Here is a 22166-nt window from a genome sequence, read left to right on the forward strand (position 1 = left end):
CTTCATGTCTTTTCGTGTTTAAGTCCCTCTGTGATCCGGAGGCAGGAAATGTTCTCACTACGCTTCGACCAACATGTTTGTTTTTAAAAGTTCAATTCCAATATTTTCACACTTATGTTGCATATTGCGGAAAATTTGTGCCGATACACAGTATCTTTAAATCTGACCACTTTCATGCCAAAAAAATTACAATATTCAATGTTTCCCCCAGAATTTTATTCTTGTCAGGGTGGACAAAAGTTGTAAAAAGTAAAAAAAACAAAACAAAACAAAACAAACAAACAAACAAACAAACAAACAAACAAACAAAAAAATACAAACCAAAAAAGAAACATAACCAATTAAAATGAATACATAAAATGTGCAAAGACAATAAAACATCACTGCAGATTTTGCAGACTGTTTGCTGACTGTTTTTATGAAACTGTGGTCGGGACATTCCCATTTCATTGTGGCTTTATAGAGTTTCTTATATCTTATATATTATTACTCTGTTTCACTTAACCTTAACTGTTACTTTTATATTTTGCTTCTTCTGTTTTGACATTTTCTGTTCTGTGGGCTGGAGATTACTTTGCAATGTTTTCAGAAATTATTATTTATTTTTAAATTCTTATTCTTCCCCTGTCCTGCTATTTGTTCCAAAAGGGAGGAAAATGTGTAAAATGGTGCAAAGTGTTAAATTAGATCCCTGTCAGTATTTTGCCTAACCCACTCTCCTCCATCTGTACAAAAACAAACAAAACAAAAAGAAAAAAGTAAAAAAAAAAACAACAAAAAACTGTGAACATCTAAGTAACTTTTCCCATAACAGTATCCCCATCCATCCTAATACTATCACAACATACATCATTCAAATAAAATATGCTCTGTAAATGACCTTTTAATCAAAGGTATATTTTCATAATAAATATTTTCTGTGCTTTTGTGCCCTCTAGCAACATAGTAAGTAGCAAAATATAGTGTTATATCTCCGCTGCCTATAGTTTTTATTTTCTCCCTTTGCTCATCAGTATCGCCGAAGCAGCTGGACGAGAAACTTTCTGCCTTTTTACGTAAAGAACTCCGTTACAGAATCACTATAGTACAAACCGAGTGAAAATCTCACACCAAATAAAACGGCTTGCAACCTGAACTCCTCCAGGTCGTGACGGGAAGAAATAAATAATTCGAGGAACAAATGAAAATGCAAACAAACGAAAAGATGCGCCGTGTCCAGGGGGCCGTGCAAATGCTTTATCTGCAAAATCCAAACCAAACAGTGAGCTGGTGGTGACACTCTGCTAGCTGTTTCAGTGTGGAGGAGGGAGGCGGAGGGGTGAGGGACGTTGGAGGCAAACTACATTTCCATCCTATGTTGGCGAAGCGAAGACATTTGCTGCAGTGTTTTGCCATCTCCAGTTTCCTCATCTACAATCCCACACAGTGTCACCGAGGACACGCACCCCCCCGTGGTTATTTCTTTGTCATTGCTTTTTTTTTTTTTGTGTTTGTTTTTTTCTTCTTGTTGCTGCAAATAAAAATCAACAAATATACAAAACGGTTCATGTTTCAAGACCTAAAATTTTCTAACACTTTGTGGTATACATTCAGGAACATTCATGTTGAGAGTGAAAAAAAAAAAAGAAAAAAAAAAGAAACAATAACCGACAAAAAAACAAAACAAAACAAAAAAAAGCAGAAGAAAAGAAAAAACAATATTCACAATAAGGTATTTATGAAGACTATTCATCGCCATACAGTTATCATATGTTACAAATTATTACTAGGTTCTAGCAGTCCAGACTCCCTGCCAGGGTGATGAGTTATTATAGTTTTTCCTTTGAAGGGATCCAGATATAGGGTCCTGAATGTTCCTCTATGACCATTTTGCAGTGGTTATAAATGTCCTCTAAGGTGTCTCCTTGAACCAGCGCTGCAAGGCAAAGCGAACTCTTTATGTAAGGTGAAGCTTTGTGTGCCACAGGGACAGCAACATGAGACTAACAGTTACACATGCAATTTTTCATAAGAGATTAATACGGTTGGTTTTTCTAAGTAAAATTAATCTACAACTGGGTTTTGACCAAGAATCATTTCCAAAGGCCTGTGCTCAGATTCATGCACTGAAGCTGCGAATAAGTAAGATTTTACCATTTAAATGCAAAATCCCCCCTCAAAATGACACATATTGAAATCCAGGATTATACTACTGCCTACATTTCTGGGAAACACAATGAGAAGACAAATAAATAATGCATGAATGAATACAGAAAATGTCGAGGCCATCTTTGACTCGGTTACAATGGAGATTTGGGGTATACTTGTCTTTATCCAGGTCTAAAAGTTTATTTGTATTTAGGAGATACAACAACCAGCACCGACCAGAGATTACCAAAGATCCTGTACCAGCGCGGCTCTCTGTAGACACACTTACTGTGTCTTATGCCCACAAATTAACACAAAACTTTTTTGATTCTCCTCCTTGTGCTTCCCAGAATTACTACTACTGATACGAGTAACAAAAACAATAATATACTCTCTGTGTCCACTTTATCAGCTCCACCTGTACAGTCTAATGCAGTTTAGTACAACAGCTCTGCCATAAATTCTACCTTTTAATAAAGTTTATAATGTTCAGTTTTTGTTGACATTGTGCAGAATATGTAAATTTAATTCTATGTTTATTACTGAGGTTGTAGTTTGTAGAGGTCTTGTAATGTACTACATTATATTGAGAGGTGTTTCTCATTTTTTGTCCTCCCTATTTATTATACATGTGGGGGGACAGAATAGTGGAAACAGCTGTCAGTAAACCGCAGTCCAGTCCAACAGCAGCACTAACTATGAGCTCAATGCCAAACATAGAAGTGAATGAACACCTCTATTACTGTGACAAAAAGAAAACCTGAGCATTATAGGCAGCAGAAAAGGAAACTTTATGGAACAACAGCTGGATTGGATTGGATTAGATTATGCAGGTGGACCTAATAAAGTGGCAGCTGAGTGTATATTCATGCAAACTTCTGTGGAATCTAAAATAAATGCTTTGTTGGACTCAATTCAGATTAAGGGCCTCCCAAACACATGTGGTGATACTACAGCAAATATGTAATCAAACACATTGTGTCATATTGGATTGCGCCATGTTTTATATTTCATAAAAGGCCAATATTACTGGCAAACCGGTATACAGCTTGAACCCTGAACTGCACAGTGGGCAGAGAGTTAACTTAAAACTTTAGGTTACGTACATGCCCACAGTTACTTTAAGCCTGCATGAGCCTCGGCGATTCACTGAAACCATGTGAGCAAAACAGTCTCACTCCTTTTGTCTATAATAATTTAGTGGCTGAGCCTTTAAATCAAAAGCTTTTGTTTAATCAACCGTCCTGCTTGGCAGTGCTTCAGCTGCCTGGGCTGCTGAGTTCCCACCTTGAACCGCTCCGTTTATGAGAAAGTCTGAGCTCCTCAACAAACACATGCACAGTGGGCTCATATATTGTGTTTGATGGGGGGACTGCAAGGGATGGTTCAATATCTTTTGTATCTGTCACTTATTAGAGTCGTACCTGTGAAGTACTCGCCAAACTCCTGCTCCAGCTTCATAGCCCTGTCAAACGTCTTCTTGGCTTGCTCCTCTGTCAGTCTCTTGTTCATCTCCCTGAGCAGAGAGAGAGAGAGAGAGACGGGGTAGGACACGTCACATAACCCTGCCTCCTGTTCTCACTTCATCTGTATCACATGCATTCGGTGACCAAAAACAAAGTTAATACTCACATTAACGAATCAATAGACCTAGGTTTTATGAAGATGGCAATGGGATAGAGTTGTGCTACTTGTAGTCGTTTGATGGCGTTTCCAGACACATCCAGTATGCAGTGTTTACCCTGAGACAGACGCAGGAGGGAAACTTAGAAGGGATTTATTGTAAAAGCATCAAATCTTGAATAGGTTCTAATGTTACAGCTGCATTATGCAAGATTTTGATGTAAAAATATACCAGTCTTATCAGCCTAAAACACAACATGGGACTTGAACAGAAAAAAAAAATGGTTCCATCTCCGGTGACAGAGATGCTGTAGACAAGTCCTATTTACCCAAAGAAATTCTGCTGCTTTTACACCAAAGTTAGATTATGCCTCGTTCCTTTGGTGCAAGGCATGACAGACGAGTGAAGTTTATTGATGCCAATTTCAAAGAGTTGGCTCTCGCTGCCACTTGCAAAACTGCCTAGTGCAGCTTTTATAGCCAGCTAATGAGTCTCACCCTTTCAGCCACGTATTTCACTGACTGGACACTTGTTCCGTACAGATTATCATTATACTGTCCCGCCTCAATGAACTTGTGCTCTTGGATATCCTTCTCCATCTGTTCTCTGGACATTACGAAGTGGTAGTCCCGTCCGTCCACCTCGTAGTCCCTCTTCGGCCGAGTGGTATCTTTGAGGCAAAAGAGAGAATACTTTTTTTTTTTTTTTATTCTTTTAAATTGGCATGGTGTGTCCTAACATGACCACTGGACACTTTCCATAATCCTTCTACAGTTCTCGCTGAGGAGCTTCAGATAGTCAATGAAACACAACGAAAAAACACAACACAGTACAACGCTCTGACAGGTGCTGTGTGTAGCATTTTAATCATCATCATCAAGAGTCATATTGATTGTGACATCTTGGTATAATTGCAGTAAACAAATGAGACCATGGTAGGAATGCAAACCCTGTTTCTTCTTGTCATAAAGAGTTAACTAATGTCTTAAGTAACCATTTACGAATGATTCTTGTGTTAAATACAATATTAACTGATCTATCCTTTAAGTAATCGCTACTACTACATTAACTAATGTTATTTAATGTACTCTCACTGTAAAGTGTTGTCCTCATTTATTCATCACAATGAGACTGATTCCTCAAATTTGACTCTTTATTTGATATTAAAATGCTACACGTAGCATTTTTAAAGACATCCAATAACATTCTGGCTGCTAGTGACATTTTTCCAGCCAGTGGATTAGCTCGTCCTCGTGCTTTTGAAATTGTGAAAAGGAAGATCAATGTCGACCTCACTCAGACCGTCACCATGGTCTTATCTTGAGCGATGTCATCCATTTATCTATCCTCAAGAACAAATTTTGTCAGTTTTTTTGTGCTCGAGTCTGAAGCTAATTTCATTGGATATCTTCAAAGAATGGTCACTGGCTGGTTATTGTAATGCTTCTACGCAGGTAAGCCTGATAAAAAACAAAACACTAGTGTGACAGTTTTCACAGACCCAAACCATGATTCTACATGAATAATAACTCTAGTGGGAGTATTGAAGGAGGGGGATCACTTCATGACTGACTTTCTAAGAAAGGGGAAGAAATAAATTAGACACTCAGCTTATGCGCTCACTTACCTTGATGCCCTGAACTGTTAGCAGCTTTATATGGTTTAAAGAGTAAATTGAAATAAAAGAGATGGGTAAATCAAAACATGCAAAACAAAAACTGTCCTGGGCAAAGAAAAATACATGAGACAATGCAGAGAAGCATGAGGCGACTCCATAAGATGAGTGATAATGGGGTTGTGTGCTGTCACAAAACCAAGCTGCAGACAAATGAAAACACACCGGATCAAATGTAAATATACACCCAGTGGCCACAATCTAATCCAATCCAATCCAGCTGTTGTGCCATAAAGTTTCCTTTTCTGCTTCCTATAATACTCAGGATTTCTTTTTGTCACAGTAACAGAGGTGTTCATTCCCTTCTATGTTTGGCATTGAGCTCATAGTTATGTGCTGCTGCTGGACTGGACTGCATTTTATTGAGAGCTGTTTCCACTATTCTGTCCCCCCTCATGTATATAAATACCGGACGACAAAAAATGAGAAACACCTGTCAATATAATGTAGTCCAGTACAAGACCTCTGCAAACTACAACTTCAATTGTAAACACAATTAAATCTACACATTTTCCACAAAAACTGAACATTATAAACTTTGTTAAAAGGTAGAATTCATGGCATGGCTGTTGCATTGAACTGAACTGCATTAGATTGCACAGGTGGAGCTGATAAAGTGGACACTGAGTGTATTTTCATTACAGAACACTGACTGACAGCTAAAACCTGTCATGTAACAATATGTCGGTAGCTTAAATGTGCACTGTGCGATATTATCTGACCACTAGATGGTATCGAGAGCAGCAACATGTTAGTGAACTCTTACCAAAGCCACTCCTCTCTCCCTCCATAGGTATAAAGTCACAGCAGCCCAGGACAAACTTTGCTAAGCTCTCTGCCCGCAGGCTTATGGCTAACTGTGGTGTCTTGTCAAGTTTCATATCATGTTCTCTTTTTGACTCAGAGGGTGGCCTTTTGGGCTTAGTGCCACCGCTTCCCTTGGTTGTTATGCTCCCTCGTTTCCTGGATTCTGCCACTGTGAATTTTCAAGAGTGGGAGGGGTAGAGCGCTTCTTTGAAACAGGAGGGAGAGAAGTGGGAGTAGCTTGAGTCTGGCAACCCACTTCTGCAGAGGGAAGGGGGCTGCAAACAGCAAAATGGATGGGCTCCTCTGCACAAGTTGGTTTTGGTTTGTATCTTTAAGTCTAAAACAGTCAACACACAAGCACACACTAGTTTCAGGTTTGTTAACAGGTTCTGAAATTGCATAGTGCAGGATTACGCTGATCACATGCTTTTTATCTGAAGTATTTTGCCTCCAAAATCAACAACAAATGAAGATGAGATGATGCAGTGGGCCTTTCTTTCCTACTGTTGTTTTACTACCTAAAACAATGCTGAGGCCTGTTTTGCACATTCATCCAAGCCATTCCATGATATTATCTATTACATAATGATGATAAACAAAATAGCGTTATTTAAAATATTTATTTGGCTATGATGAGGAGTAAATGTTAACTGGAATTGGCTGTATGGTTCATAAAAGATTGATAATGGGATGAAAATAGTGATGTTTGTGTGTAACAAAACAACAACAAAAAAATAAACTAAAATAAACTAACTAAAAATAAAACTAAATTGTTAAATAAACATGAATTCTTGTGTGATTTTGCTTCCATTGTATACTTACGAGGCACACAAGAGCCAAACTTGTCGGGAAACTCCGATATCAGATCGTCGTTGATTCTGTCCTTCATTGGTCCAAGGATTATGACGGGTCTGGCATAATTAACTGGAGTGAAAAACAAAAATTGCACTTCCTGAAAAAAAGGTGCTTGCCCAGTCATGACAGCGCTGGCTGATGTTATGTTACTGCATACCGCGTCTGTAGTGTGAGTATTCTTTGGTGTGTATTTGAGGAGTGACTGCAGGCTGCTGCAGTTCTTGTTTGCTTGTTAGATCCTGAGTCTGCAGAGAGACGTGATCTGTGTGTGTGTGTGTGTGTGTATGTGTGTGTGTGTATCTGTCTTTTCTGTGCATGCATTTATGATTTAACCATTAAAAAACAGACTAAAGTCAAACTGCACATCTATTGTTCTCTTTGTGTTTGTTAAAAACACTTGAATAACCTTGACTTGACATCCACAAATATGAATGGCCTTACCCTACCTGACCTGAAGAGGGCACTATAAGCATGTGGTCTATAGCAAACATGTCAAGTATGTTGGGTGGAAACACATCCACATTTCTTCTTTTTCAAGGATTAGTGTAACAAATTAGTATTATATTACATTTTTCAGTCCAAAAACATCATCAGATGTACTGGCTCTGTTTCCACTGGCAGGTCATTGACTTTCAATACAGTAAAACCTGTCTTTTGTTTATATGCTTTGTTTTTAGTTTATTACAACATTATTTGGTATTTTTTACTGGACAAGCAGTGACGTGTGACTACTTACTCTCTTGTCGCATCACAGGTTCATATGAGAGAATCACGTCCTCTTGACTCCCTGGTGGGATACATACAGCACATGACTATACAACACAGGGACAAAAATTCAACACTGACCACATTAACATGCCATTTGCAAGGCCACATGCATTGTAGTGCATGCCGTACATGTTTCTGCCTTTTCATTGCAAGAGTAAGTCGAGCAGTAAATAATAACACTAGATACTGCTACCACCTCATGAATAGAGGCTGTATGCCTGGCTGCAGCTTATCTGATCTGAGCCAAAAATAGCACAAGGCAAAATATTGTTATTAATTTATGTGCATTTATGATAATCTGGCCAGAGTTTCCCAAATATGCTGTAACTGGTCCCATGACTCACCGTCCTTTACCATTAGCACAGACCAGATTTTGTTGCTTTTATTTTATTTAGTCAAGTGTTCTCCATCTATCTCTCCAGTGTCCCCACGATAAACATAAGCTACCAAATATGGCATAAAAAACATTTTTTATCAGTCCTACTGTACCCATCAGGCAGAATGAAATGTGCAACATGGATCGAACAATCCCTCTCTCTCCCGAATGAGTTTCAAAGAATCTGCTCTCCAAGGACATAAACTTAACGTCACTGTTGTAGCAGCCGTTATAAAACTGAATGTTTCCATGCATATTATTGCTCTAGAGATGGGAAAAACAGGGGAAACATGTCACTGTCAGGCAGGAAATTACAAGAGAGGTGTAACAGAAATACATCATGCGGTGGGATGTGGTCACAATTTATGTAACCGCGTCTCTGAGAGGCAAATGCCTTAACCAAGCCATATGCCTCCAGCCAAACTATGGACTTTTAGAAGATCTGTGCACCAACACCAAACTATAATTTGTGTTTCTACTACATTTTTGGGATGTTTTGTCACCTACATCTCAACTGGCAGACACTGAAAATAACTAATGAGATGGCTTGTGGCTGCTGCTACTAGTTGGTTTCAAAGCTGGCTGCTGATTTTGGGGTAACTGAAAAAACAAGTGTATTTTTTCCCTTGATGCATCATGTGCCAAATGCAGAAAACTAAACAAAATAACAAAATAAAATAATAATAATAATAATAATAATAATAAAAATCTGCTCCTCTTGTAAATCAGTAAGGCCTTCAAGTATCACAAACTCAGAAAGGTTCATTCACCACAACAGTAGTGGAGACAGGTTTGACAATGTAATTTGTCAAAAACTTGGTGAAAACTGACATGCTCACATGTAAAGTAAGACAGGAACATTTAGTTCTTTCTGTCAGCGCCATGCAAACATGAAGATCAGTGTCAGTCAGGGGTGGAAAGACATCTGTTCGGTACGCCACCCTAGGTTAAGGATAAACAAGCGAACACACCACTCTGGTGGCTTATGATAAAAAAAGAAAAAAAAAAAAACAGGCAAACAAAAATAACTATACGCTCAAAGCTAAACCACATAAAGGCTATGTGCTTGATGATATATATAGGCTGACATCAGCTGTGTGGATCCAGCTGGCAGCTATGAGCTATCTTGCACTGGACGTTTTTTTTAAGTTTGTTTATTGGAAAATATCATCTCCATCTCAAGGAATCTCTGAGAAGATGTAAGATGTAAGAAGATAAAGAACAAGCAGAGAATGAGCTCTTGGGCTGCAGAGGCAAATAGTAAATCTGCAAATCCTTGTATGGCTTCTCACTATTCAAATATTTTAAAAGAACACCTTTCTATAGGTCAATCAGATGACAGGATTTCATGTGTCCACTTTTAATATGCCAAAAAAAAAAAAAAAAAAGGTATGGTAGTTTTACACTGAGCGTACCGAACTTTGAGGTTTGTGAAACTGCTTCACCCCTTGTGACAGAGGCTAAGACACTGAAAATCGAGAAGCAAGACAGACCAACCAAATGCAGCATGCAACAATGCTGACACAAAAAAAAAGGAAAAAAGAAACTGAGAAACACATTCAAGCGGGAAATGTGAAAGGGGGTGTTGTTCATTGGGGAGCGGAAAGTAGAGGCGAGGAAGCATTCCTGGACCAACTTACGGAATGTCTTTGTCCCATACCCATCATCACCTATCCCCAGGATGTCCTATATGGCCGTCCAAAGAGAGCCAAAGTGGAGGAAAGACAGGAAGGAGGACAGCCGCAAAATAAGGAAAAGGTAAGAGGCACTGAGAGGAGGGAGCTGCAGAAATATTTAGAGGCCCTGCAGGCCCGGGCAGTGCCCATCTGTCTCTGTCCAGACACGCTGCAGCCAGCAGGAGGAGCCAAATACAACACCAGAACAAGTGGCTGAGATGAAACTCCAGTGAGCTTCATTGGGAAACTGGGTCATGTAATGCTGCCATATGGGGACACATTAAAGAAAAGGGGTTAGGGTTAGGCTCTTGATGCCGAAATACTGCATTGAATTGACTTTGCTCCTGGTGACTGATCAGCATTTGGCACAGAGTCTGTCTGACTGTAATTCAAAAGAGAGAAAGAGAAAGACAGAGAGAGAGAAAGTGAAAGAGAAAAAAAAGAGAGGAAACGACCAAGGGAGAAAGCAGGAAACGCCTCCATGAAAGCCCTATCGTTGACGAACATCACACCTGTGCATCCCCTGTTGAGCCTACATGTGACCTACACTGTGTGTCTGTGTGTGTGTGTGTGTGTGTGTGTGTGTGTGTGTCCATGAGCCTTAGTGTGTCTGTGCACTGCAGCTTACTTACGGTCTGAATCACTGCCATCCTGCTCACCCTCTTTGTTCTTGTAGAATGGGAACTTTCGTGTAAAGATGAAATTCTTTTTACGTTTGTCACTGAATGACTGTGAAGGGAGAGAAAGCATGGGGCAAACAGGTATATCTGACTATTGGCACGTTCATGCTGACAAAAACAACTGTTTGCACAAAGTGGGACGTCAAGAAGTTATAGGCACATGACTGTAGATACAGAGAAGTGAAAAAAATCCACTGCTGCTGAAATCTATCTCACTCCTTTTAATAGTTTATGAAACCTCTCCAGAGGATATTTTTGCTGCATTTTAAGCCACACAAATCATGACTTAAATGAAACTCTATTTCTGCCCTGAAAATAATTTCATATAAAGTGACTGCATGCAGGATGCTACCATCTTTGATGTGGGAGCCATTCCACCTCCTGTGCAGTAATGAAGACCGGCTCCACTGAAGACAGAGAAAACCCTTTAATGTTGTCACTGAATGTAGCAAAGACCACAGAATAACACCCACATTATCTGTGTTGTGTAGTTATACAATAATACAGTAATACAACATCACCTAAATCTGTGTTTTCATTTCAATCGCCAATTGGTTTGCTCTGGCCAATTCACATGTAAGCAAACTAGATACAAACTGATACTAGATACTAATTTTAATCAATAGAAAGCATAAAATACAAAGCTGTTACTGCCATGGCTCTTTCCACAATGAACAAGGAGAGCTGAGGTGGGAGTGTTCATATCACCCTCAGAGGTGCCCAGCAGATACATCATATTTTTATATCACTAGTGCAGGAAATATAAATTTTAGCTTTTCATTTTGTTGGTCTCTTTGTATCTGGTAACACTCTAGTTCATAACGTATTTATCATGCCTAATTGAGAGCTTTGTAAAAGCTAAAATAGCGTTACCAAGTGTTGTGGAGATGAAATCATGGTTGAGATGCCTCAATAATCCTTAGCATTATTTCGCTTGGCATCTACAGTCCAAGAGGGTCACAAGGGTTAAACTGACTTCCTCACTATTGCAGGCTAGCTCTTTCTTACTGTGTCCATCTAGGAGAATAATAGGTACCATTACTACTTGACGTGCCACAGTTGCATCAGAGGCATAAAAAATGTAAGCAAGGTGAGGCAAGAGTTACCAAGACCATGCATAAGAGAAGTAACATAAAACTGGGTTTTAGTAAAAGAAAAGACTGTTGGACGCATACCAAAAACATGCAGTGACAGAAATGAGAGGTCAGCTTTTGGGGGCTGAGGTTGAGGCTTCAAATAATGAAAGGTGTATGTCATCATTTGAAGACAAAATTATGACTGATGCTGCTGATATGTGATCTGTTTCTAGACACAATGTGCAGGGATTCATGTTCAGAGTTATCTGTGAAATGTCTGATTGTAGCAAAGCCTGTTCATCATGTTCACTGATTAACATCTGATACATAGAGCTGGGTCCGGTGAATGAACATTATACACCCAAAAATGTAGATCCAGGTATGATTTACAGTTGCTGAGGTTAATAAATCTGCAACAACCTCACATTTTAAAAAACAAATCTGAAAATGAAAGATCTTCATGGCAGGTTAACAGTGGGATAAATTAAAGGACCATACCAGTGATTTTGCATGTTTGTGTCACATTTCTGATAATCAAGTAGTTGCATTTTTGAACTCCAGTATCATTTTCCCTACCTTTTATCAGCCATTTGTTTCCATTCATTCAACTACCATAAGAAAATGGACCTTCAGAAACTTCAGACTTTCTTCACACCAGCATTCCATCACCAAAATAAAGCGTTCACAACAGTTTTCCTAAAAGCAGCAGCACTGTTGTGTTTTGATGACTTGTGCCACTTGAAACCGGCCAATGTGAAACCGAGGGAAACATCTGCCTTACACAGCCAATTATTGTGATTATGTTATGTGATTTATCAATGGTGACGACTCTGTTAGCCGCAGAGGCAGAACATTATAAGGTGGCTGTTTCAACCAAAAAATCAAATTTGGAAATGGAGGGATTTTGATTGTATGTTCTTTAATGCACCCACATGATTTGCAAAATGCTTTGTTGCAATATAAAATATTGGTAAACTGTAGTTAATTGTCCAAACATTCAAAATCACTGGTATTGTCTGGTAAGATTAAAAGATTAAAATTAGCCGCAAATGTCAGGGAAAATCTTATCACAGGGTTCAACTGTAAGCTGAAAGGTAAAAATCAACAGGGAAACGCCTAAACTTTTTTAAGATTATTGTTATGGTTATTGCTCCATAAATTAAGAAAGGTCTGACTCTGTCCCTTGTCATTTTTCATTAAAGAGTAACTAAACATCAAGCCCAAATCTCTGTGAAGCCTGTTTTTGAATGGTGGCAGGTGATCAGGTCACCACCAGGTGTTCTCGATGGGTGGTGACATCACCTGTTACTGAAATCCACGAGCCCTACGTTTAACCAGTAGAGGTCAGGCTTCACACAGATTTGGGATTGGAGTTTAGTCACTCTTTAAGAAAACAAAACTGGCAAGCTATTTAAACCAGTGCATAACATCCACAAATACACATGTTGAAATGGGATGATGATGATGATGATGTGTCCTATTGAAATACTGCAGTCTATTTAGTAAATCTGTAATCATGTCAAAACTAAGCTGTGTATGGAATTAACAAACTGCACTAAATACTGCAGAGCTAAAAAAAAAAAAAAAAAAATCTAACATCTGGGAAAGCAAATGAAGATGTATTCAGGTTTATTCACACACAGAGGCACTTATTACAGTTAGTCTTTCTTTGAGTATATCACACTGAGATTAACTGCCTTCTGTCATATCCCGATTACACTAATAAATCAGATCTTTTATGACTGGAATTTTACAACTCTCAAAAAAGCACTTACCCCTTTTGAATCAATTGACCCTGGTTTGGCATTGAATTTCACTGTCTTTAGACGTGCTCGCTCTTTCCTCTCAACCCTGCCGAGTAAAGAGACATTCCAGTTATTAAGCAGCGAGGGGAAGTCACTCAGGGTGACACTGAGCTGAACTTCAAAAAAATTCTGCAACTCAAGTAAAAAAAAAAAGTCTCTACTCCTTTTACTCTAAGTTGCTCTTGTGCTCCTTAGTTGCTGTTGTATAGTCTATGTTGTTGAGAAACACATAATCATACGCTCTTTCAACAGATATAGTGATCATCTTTGTGTAGGACAGAGGAAGGTGCAAATAGTCATGGAGACACTTTTGCAGTTGTCACAGAAATGTTAACATGACAGCAAAACATTTATTTCCCCAATGCAAAGGCTGAACCGTTGACGATGCCAATTAAAATCATAAATGAAAAGGTTTTCTTGCAAGACGGCTGAGCCATTACTGCTACGAAGGTTCAAGCTAAGAACTGTGAGAACGTGACCTTCTGGACAAATTTCCTGAATTTCCTCAAGACACAGGTTTCTGTAACACTACTCACCGTCTCTTGCTGGGGATTACACCCATTTCCTCACTGTCCCCGTGTGGGGTCACCCGGCGGGCCTGCCACCACTCGTCATCGGAGGCGTTGATGACGTGGAGGATGTCTCCATACCTGAAGCTGAGCCCTTGGCTAGGGAGACCGCTGTCTTTTGACTTCTCATAGTCAAACAGTGCCCTTTTGCAGTAGGGGGAAGACAGACTTTTTAGGCATAATTATTGCCATTACTTTGAGTTTCTAATTTTTATTGTCATTATTCCAAGCACATCAGGTCTTTTCTAATTGGGAATACAGAAAGAAAAGGCACAGCTTTTCCAGGTCAGAGGGAATAGTGAATGTTGGTCCATGGGGGTTGCTATAATAAGAAATCCTCCTTTAAACACTTTTCAGCCGAATTGTTTCAGCTACAAAACCTCAAACTTAGTTTTTGTATGTCACTGGCACATGAGGAGTAATCTTAGAAAAAATCAAGATGAGGCCTACCAGGAAGCATTTTTACCATGACACAATTTGGCACTAACAATCAGGGCCCAGTACTGTGAGTTTAAGTGCTTTGAATAACACAAACACCTGCAACAACCTTCAGCTCACTCACAATCACGTTATTCTTCCCTTGAAACTTCTGTATAAAAAGTGAATAATATATTTGTATTCACATATGTTCAAGGAATGAGTGGGCTTTTATTTTTCCAGCACATTTCCAAATAGCAGTGTGATCTAGGCATCCATAACTAGGGTAATAATGTAAACAAACCAACCTAACATAGAGCGATCTCTTCTGATTGGTTCGCAGGGATCCTGAGCCTGAGCTCATGCTGTGGTTCATCATCTGTTCCCGCAGGTCATGGATTTTGGCCTCAAAACGCCCATATTCTGCAAAACAAGGTTGGCATGGATTAACACTGACAACTAGGTCTGGATTCAGACTCCATTAAATCCTGGGAAAAGGGAGTTCAACATAAGGATACGACAGAACTGAAACTTAGTGCCCACGTTAAGGGAAAAATTTCATTTGAAATCTTAGGCAAGCATGTTCTTCATCATAATATACTTAAAGGGAATGATGATAAAGACAAAAAAGTATGCCTCTGAGAAATGTCTAAATACAAATTCACATGCTCACACTTTAAAATAAGGAACAATGACCCTACTAAGTTACAGCAAGCATAATGTGAAATATCTTCTCACTGCTTCTTTGCAATTTTGTTGAACTGCAACTTTAAACATTGTCTTATTAGTTGCTGCCACTGATCATTTGATTATCATTGTCACTTGTGCATTCCAAGTGCTCAACTCAAATACAGAAATTCCTGCCCAAAGCTGAAATTTCATACAGAAATGACACAGCTGAGCAATATAGCTACTGGACAGTTGGACAAAATATTAAGAAAACTAAATACATTAATACAATTAGACAGGATACTGAGTGATTCATCCGAACTTCAAGACTTTTGCCATGCACAGATGTACCCACAAGCCTCCGGCATTACGTTCCCACACAACACTGTCCTGCACATCACTCTCCTCTGTTTACACTCATGCACTTAGCATGACCCCTGAAGTGTCCAATCAATGAAGCCATGAACTGAATTTCTCTTGGCAAAGCAAAAGAGGATGTCAGGATGTGAAAACCTGTCCCTCCTTTGACAAGTATGCTTTTCCTGACAGTGCAGTTACTATGAGGGTGAAAGTGCTGAGAACTTTAGGCATGACTGGCTAATCTGTCACTTAAAGGAGATAGAAACCAGTAAAGAGACATGACATGTTCTGCCACATAACCAGCCACTGCACCACTCATTGCACAACATGTGTTTGTGAAAGTAGGGCAAAAAAGACAAACATCCATAGGACTTTATATGAAAACACTAGATGTTTTGTTGCTGTTTAGGGTTTTTCTGAACTTCTTCAAACATGGTATCCATGAAAACCTTGGCTTTAATGAGTAATTCTCTACAAGCTGCCCCACTTGTAATTTCTCTACCAAAATGACGCCAGAATTTCATGTCTATTACAGTGTTTTCCTCCTTCATCCACCCCTAAGACAGGCTAAAAGACAAAAATAGCAAGCTGTCTGAGCATATACATCTAAGCCAAGGAGGCTATGCAATAAGAATATAACTTCTCATAGAGGGTAGATGATTTTCCAACAAAAGACTCATTCAAAATTTAGCTGTAGCATGCGGATCTCTGCATCATTTTGCTCTTTAATTCTCTGTCCCTGCTTGATCCCTAATTTTCCAATCCATCTTTCTCTACAATCAGACTCACATACCTTTCTGCATGTTCACTTTTCTGCTGTGTCCTCTAATGTTGTCTTCTTTCTCTCAGTCTCTCCACTGCTCCTTCTCTCTAGTCTTTACATACAGTCCAATACTGTGACTACGCCTGGTGCAGCACTAAGTAGTGAAAGGAAAATGTCTCTCTTCCCTCTGGTTGGTCATGGGAAGTGCAGGGGTGGGGACAAGTCAGAATGAATGTGTCAAGAAGAATAACTGTTTCAAAACCCTTGGCTGGTTGGGTTGTTTACCAATCTAGTAAACAATAATGCCCTTCTGAAACTGAACTACTACATTTTATACATATCTGATCATCTGCTCACTCATAAATAAGCTGCTGTTTTTATTTTCCTCCAGTAACTGAAATTTCAGTATGCTTGTTTTGTGAAAAGTCATAATTTTTGCTGGGGAAAGGTGAGATGCTATAAGAGCTAGGCAGAATTATTATTCTGGAACAACATCTAATATTGTTTTGGGGATGCATCTTTGTTTTGGAGATTGGAAATAAAGATTGTCTTTACTCCATATATGTGATTGAAGACTTATGGAAAATGGTCATCATGCACAATGTACATTGTTATTATGGAGACTACAAGACCACAGATTTGAGATGGTTTTGAGTAAGTACTCTTCAACAAATTATAGAGGAAGCTTCTGGTTAGTTAAGTCTACCAGAAAAAAAAAAAAAAAAAAAAAAAAAATGAGTGCATGGCCATGATTATGAGTAAAGTGGCAGCACGAGTTACTAGCACTGACACAATATAAGTAAAGCACAGGCACGATCTTACATTCCTAACATTCTCTAATGACTGGGCATTTCTCTGATGACTTGGACTCACAGCCACTGAGGGCACTGAGGTCCAGACCTCGTTTTTTTTACCCAAAACATAAAAACTTTCAGCAGTCACAAGCATGACTTCAGACATAGGGCTGCAAGAGGTGGCTTCTCCCCTTCACAGTATCTGGTCTCTCGGTTAAGTTCATATACGTTTGTGGTCATTTACACGTGGTTCACTGCATCTTCTGCACCAGGTTCTCAAGGATGATGGGTTTCTTTCACAACACTTGTACAAAGGCTGTATCCGGTTAGATACTGACTGGAAACAGGGTCTTAAGACTGGAAAAACAGCTTACCAGTAGCTTACCAAAGTCCAGGCACTCCAAATATCGGGAAATATGACAACAAGGAAGGGAATATTAAAAAGCCTTTAAGGTATTGTCTAAATTATTTTTTAAAAAATGAAGAGGTTTTGACCACTGAAGGTCTTTGGCTTTTAAAAACCTTCTAGTGGCATTTTAATATTTCCTTCCTTGCTGTCATATTTCCTGATATTTGCATTGCCTGGATCGACCTCTTGGGTACTCTGTTTTCCCTGTTTCTAAGAGCACCCGACACATTCTTGATCTTTGTTTGATCACATAGTGCAACCAATCATCTTTATCCCGTCTTAAGTGACCAAAAAATGAAGCAACACCAATGAGGGAAAAAAAAACCAAACGGAAACATCTAACCCTAACCTTAACTCTTTCTTCTAGCTGATCAATCACACATCTTAACAACTTTACATTTTATACTATGCTTTACCTGAATTGTCAGCTTTCTCAATCGTGGCCACATAGTAGAAAACATTTTTTCCAATGTCACTGAGCAAATGTTGTAGCTTTCCAATGAGATGTCAAGGTTATTATTATCTAGAGATGCATGAACATTGTGTTGCTGAAGCCATTTTAGCCTGACCTAATCTAGTTTATCTGTCAAAGAATTTGCAGAATAAAAGTGAACATTTATTCATATATTCAAACAAAACAAGGTCCTTATCATTGGCCTTGAACACATCTCAGGACAAATTCAGTTATCTATTCTTCTTTACCTCATACGGTAAAACGTGTATAATTTAGACGTTCTAAGTTCCATTACCAGTAGTAATTGAAAATGACGAGTACTAAACTGTAATGTGACTTTTTTGGGCCCATTTAAGCTTCTTTGCACTGGTTACGGCATCGGTAAGTTTCATCACAGATGTTTTAACCCTTAATGTGCCAGAGTCAGCTGCCTTTATCTGTAGCTTTCTTTCAACAGTGCTTCTAAACTAAATTTTGCCTTGTGGTACAATTAAAACTCTACACTGAATTTAACTATCTTTATGTAATTTGTTACAATGTCACTTTTTGGTTACTGCAGACTGTCCTGAAGGATGATTTTTTGGCAGAAGTATGTAAGTTACTGCAGATAGTAATAAAATAATTTCACAATAATATTTCATGTTGAATGGCAGGTCAAATGGCTTTCAGCATGCAGCCGTTTAATACTACATTTGGGGCTCAGCCGTGAGCTGATCATTATCGAAAAATAAGTCCCACTTAGATGATCAGCTTTGACTCTGGGCCTTTGATGAACAATCATTTGACATAAATTATTTAATTACGGCCTACAGCAATTCACTTCTACCAACAATAATGGTGCAGGACAGTATGAAGTACCAAAGGAGAAATACCTTTTTGGCAGAAGGTGTTGGGCTCTAATAAAATTAGAAATCAGCCAAAGTGACAAGGGTTTTTGACTGTCATATGTTCAGATGTGAAATGGTGATCTGTTCAACTAAACAGTGCAATAAATATAAATAAATGCCTTATAAAAAAGTGCACTTTGTTGCATCACTCATGTGACCATGATGGCTTGCCAGGCGATGAATCAAGTGACATTATGGTAACAATGTAATTTAATATCAGCATCCTTCCTTAGTTTCCAACAGCCCTCTTCTTCATATTTTAACTTCCTTCAAAAAATACATCAGAGGTGGGTTGAACAGCACATCTTTTCAAATACATTTTAAAAGGGGAAGAAGAAAGAACATTTTTTAAAGACGTTCAAGGCACAGGGTCAAGACGTGGGAGCAAATGAAACACAAGGGATAGTGAAGGGGGTGTGCAAGTGGGTGTGCCGTTAAGTGAGAAGTGCGAGTAAAATATTAGGAAGAGATTGGGAGGGACAGGGTCATGGGTCATACACCCAGTGGACAAGGGTGAATAGACTGTCTGTGATTGCATTCACTCAGTGACTCTCCCTTAGCTAAGTCCTGGTGAATGATGCTAATGCTCAGAGCAGCCACTGGTGCCATTGGCACAAACCTGGTGCTGGAGAAGGGACCCGTCGTGGTGAGCATAGAGCAAGTTCTGATGGGTAAGAAAAGAGAGCAGTTGTTAGTCCCAGAGGGTTGTAGACTCCAGCTCCACCTCAGACTGAAACACGGTATGGACAAATGTAATCCAAGTCCACCGCTAAATGAACCTGAATCTGGCTGCAAAATTCCCATGTCTAAGGAGGGGTTCTATGGTTGTGTTAGTGCTTGTAGATTGAACATTATGACAAGTCAAATTCTGTTTCTTCTGATATCTGGCATGCTTCTGAAGAGTCTCCTCATTTGACAGAGAAAATCTTAGTCTGAGTTTCTGGTCTGTAAAATTTGGTCCCAAAATCTCCTGGATTTTTTTTTTTTACAGTTGGATAAGTGTCCTCAGGCTAGCAGCACTTGTCCAATGTTAATAAATCAAATTAATAACAAAAAACTCAGCTCAAGAAAAAATGCCTTTGTCTTTTGGACTGTTAGGTTAAGGATTTGGAAGAGATTGACCCTAATTTAGATATTTTTGAGCAATCCACACTACAGACCCTGGTACAAGGGCCTGGCTGGTTTGAGCTTTTGAGTTTGATACTCTTGTGACAAAGAGAAGTCTCTGACCATTAGTCACTACCTCCACAGCCCTGGACACTGCTACTGTTGACCTTAATGAGAGGAGGCATGTCACCAATCAAAGCTGTCTGATTCACTAAAGGGCAACTACAGTGGAGGGTTGTCAACGGGTACTGAGAAGTTTTGAGTTAGTGTGAACATGTCCCACACGATATTATAAGCATTTATATGTCTATGTTAAAATACAAAGGACCCCAAACCAAATTAACTCAGATTCATAGTAATTTTGTTGTTTGTTGAATCTGATAGTATCCCTATTATGCATCAATTTCCATGGAGGCTGTGGAAAAGAGATACAATTTGTACCATTGGGCATGACCTCAGTATCCAGAAAGGGCTACATTTCAAATGTTAACTGCAACCTCTGCAGATGGCAAAGACAGAGACAATCCAAAAGACCTGCACTCTGCTGGACCAGTACCACCGAATCACCGACAGGTTCCACTAACATCTCAATGAAAGCAGCAGGGCACTCGCCCTCTCCTTGCAGATTAATACTCCAGCTACCTATTTTTGAGGTCTAATAATCCAAATCTAACATTCTTTCTGTATGGCAAGGTGAGTTTTTTTTTTGTTGTTGCATGACTCTAAGATTGACTCTTCATTGACTCTTGTCATGAAGGTGAATGGGAAACTGGACAGGGGAAAGTCTAACCCATAGTGGCAAAGGAGTGTCGTTTAATTTTACTTTGAAACATCAGTGACCTTAACTCAAATCCCATCCATAAGAGAGTCATGTAATCATCCACCCAGTGCTGGATTATCCTGAGTCCACCATAAACCCTCAAATCAATTGAGGTGTAGTGAAGGTCAACAAAAACGCTGGGATTTGAACAAGCCAAAGCACATGGGAAATGCGACATGACCTGACACCTCCGACCCAACCCCAAGGAGAAAGACTACAATCACCAATATCAGGATTCCACTGATCCCTGCTTGACTTTGACGCTTAGTGCACAGTTTTGACATATCTAAATATACAAAGCTAAATCTATGAAGACTTATATTTCCTTTGATTTTGTTTATTAGGCACTGCACTCAAGGATGGGTCACTAAAAATGCATGTTTCTGCTGTGCAACAAGACACTGTTGCCATGGACTTGGTGTATTTGCTGCTTGTTTGGGCTGACTCACCTTCTGGTCTGTACTGGGCAATGATGGTGACCATTTGTCCTGCTCCTTTCAGTGCTGCCGCTGCTTGTTCATGCGTGGCTCCTCGTAGGTCAATGCCATTTACCTGTTTTGACAAGACAATTTCAAAGGATGATTTTGGGGGATTGTCTCCTTTATTGTACAGAATACAGATCACACTGGACAGATGAGAGAGAGAGAGAGGGAGAGTGAGAGAGAATGACCTGCCTGCCGGATGACCTGGACTTGACTGTCACTTCAGATACATGAAATGCAAAAATTCTCAACTTATTAAACACAAAGCCATCATAGTGCCCATGGTTCAGATACATCAAAAACAAGTTGAGTAACACATATACTTCAGATTTTCACTGGGACTTCTTTGAGTGTTTAGCTGGGGCTCATATTTTTATTTTTATTTTTATTTATTTTTTTGCTTTTCCAGATAAATGTATCCGACTGAGATGAAGAACGGATGTTTCCATGAACAGTTGACGTCACACTAATTGAACTTGGACGTCTAAAAATTGAACTGAACTGTGAGATCAGACGACTGGACTGTGTTTAACCTGTTTTTTTTGCAGATATAGTATTGAAGGTGTTTTATTTAGCAATTTTAAACATCGGTATTTGTCAAATTGAGAGATCTTGGCATAATTACCGTAAACAACAAGACCATCACTGAGGTGATTGGTAGCCTTCATCTTCCAACAGTGGCATTGTTAGCGCTAGTGTTTCTCACATTTCCCATAAACACCTTTGCTTTCTGTTGAAAAGAGGACATTACTACTTGCCTAGTTTTGATCACTCTCCCTCTTCACTTTCTTTGTTTCACTTTCCTTGTTCTTTCTAGTGCTTTAATGAATGGGATGAAATTTTGGAAGTAACTTTTCCATCAACCTTTGGGTTGTAACATTATAATAAACAGCAGTGTCCTAAATTAGTTATTACATTACAGCTATCATTCCACATTACATATCCCTTACTGCAGTACTTTTTGTC

General features: G+C 39.1%; 1 protein-coding gene across 18 annotated transcripts in view; it reads right to left on the minus strand.

Annotated features, from left to right (window-relative positions):
• Positions 1 to 602: 602 nt before the first annotated feature.
• The window catches only part of dlg2 (discs, large homolog 2 (Drosophila)), a 222527-nt gene continuing 200963 nt past the window's right edge, over positions 603 to 22166 (minus strand). For 9 of the 18 annotated variants that reach the window (XM_030069235.1, XM_030069238.1, XM_030069233.1 and 6 more), the window contains 13 exons: positions 21168 to 21270; positions 19411 to 19455; positions 14764 to 14878; positions 14006 to 14206; positions 13440 to 13515; positions 10541 to 10637; positions 7825 to 7875; positions 7056 to 7157; positions 5379 to 5402; positions 4249 to 4421; positions 3760 to 3869; positions 3552 to 3643; positions 603 to 1915 (listed from right to left, as the gene is read on the minus strand). In XM_030069235.1, the coding sequence (XP_029925095.1) occupies positions 1809 to 1915; positions 3552 to 3643; positions 3760 to 3869; positions 4249 to 4421; positions 5379 to 5402; positions 7056 to 7157; positions 7825 to 7875; positions 10541 to 10637; positions 13440 to 13515; positions 14006 to 14206; positions 14764 to 14878; positions 19411 to 19455; positions 21168 to 21270 (1296 nt within the window). In that variant the 3' untranslated portion in view covers positions 603 to 1808. The remainder of the gene's footprint in view (positions 1916 to 3551; positions 3644 to 3759; positions 3870 to 4248; positions 4422 to 5378; positions 5403 to 7055; positions 7158 to 7824; positions 7876 to 10540; positions 10638 to 13439; positions 13516 to 14005; positions 14207 to 14763; positions 14879 to 19410; positions 19456 to 21167; positions 21271 to 22166) is intronic. The other 9 variants (XM_030069240.1, XM_030069236.1, XM_030069234.1 and 6 more) reach the window with 5 other exon arrangements.

The sequence above is a fragment of the Myripristis murdjan genome, chromosome 14, assembly GCF_902150065.1.
Source record: "Myripristis murdjan chromosome 14, fMyrMur1.1, whole genome shotgun sequence".
Taxonomy (NCBI): domain Eukaryota; kingdom Metazoa; phylum Chordata; class Actinopteri; order Holocentriformes; family Holocentridae; genus Myripristis; species Myripristis murdjan.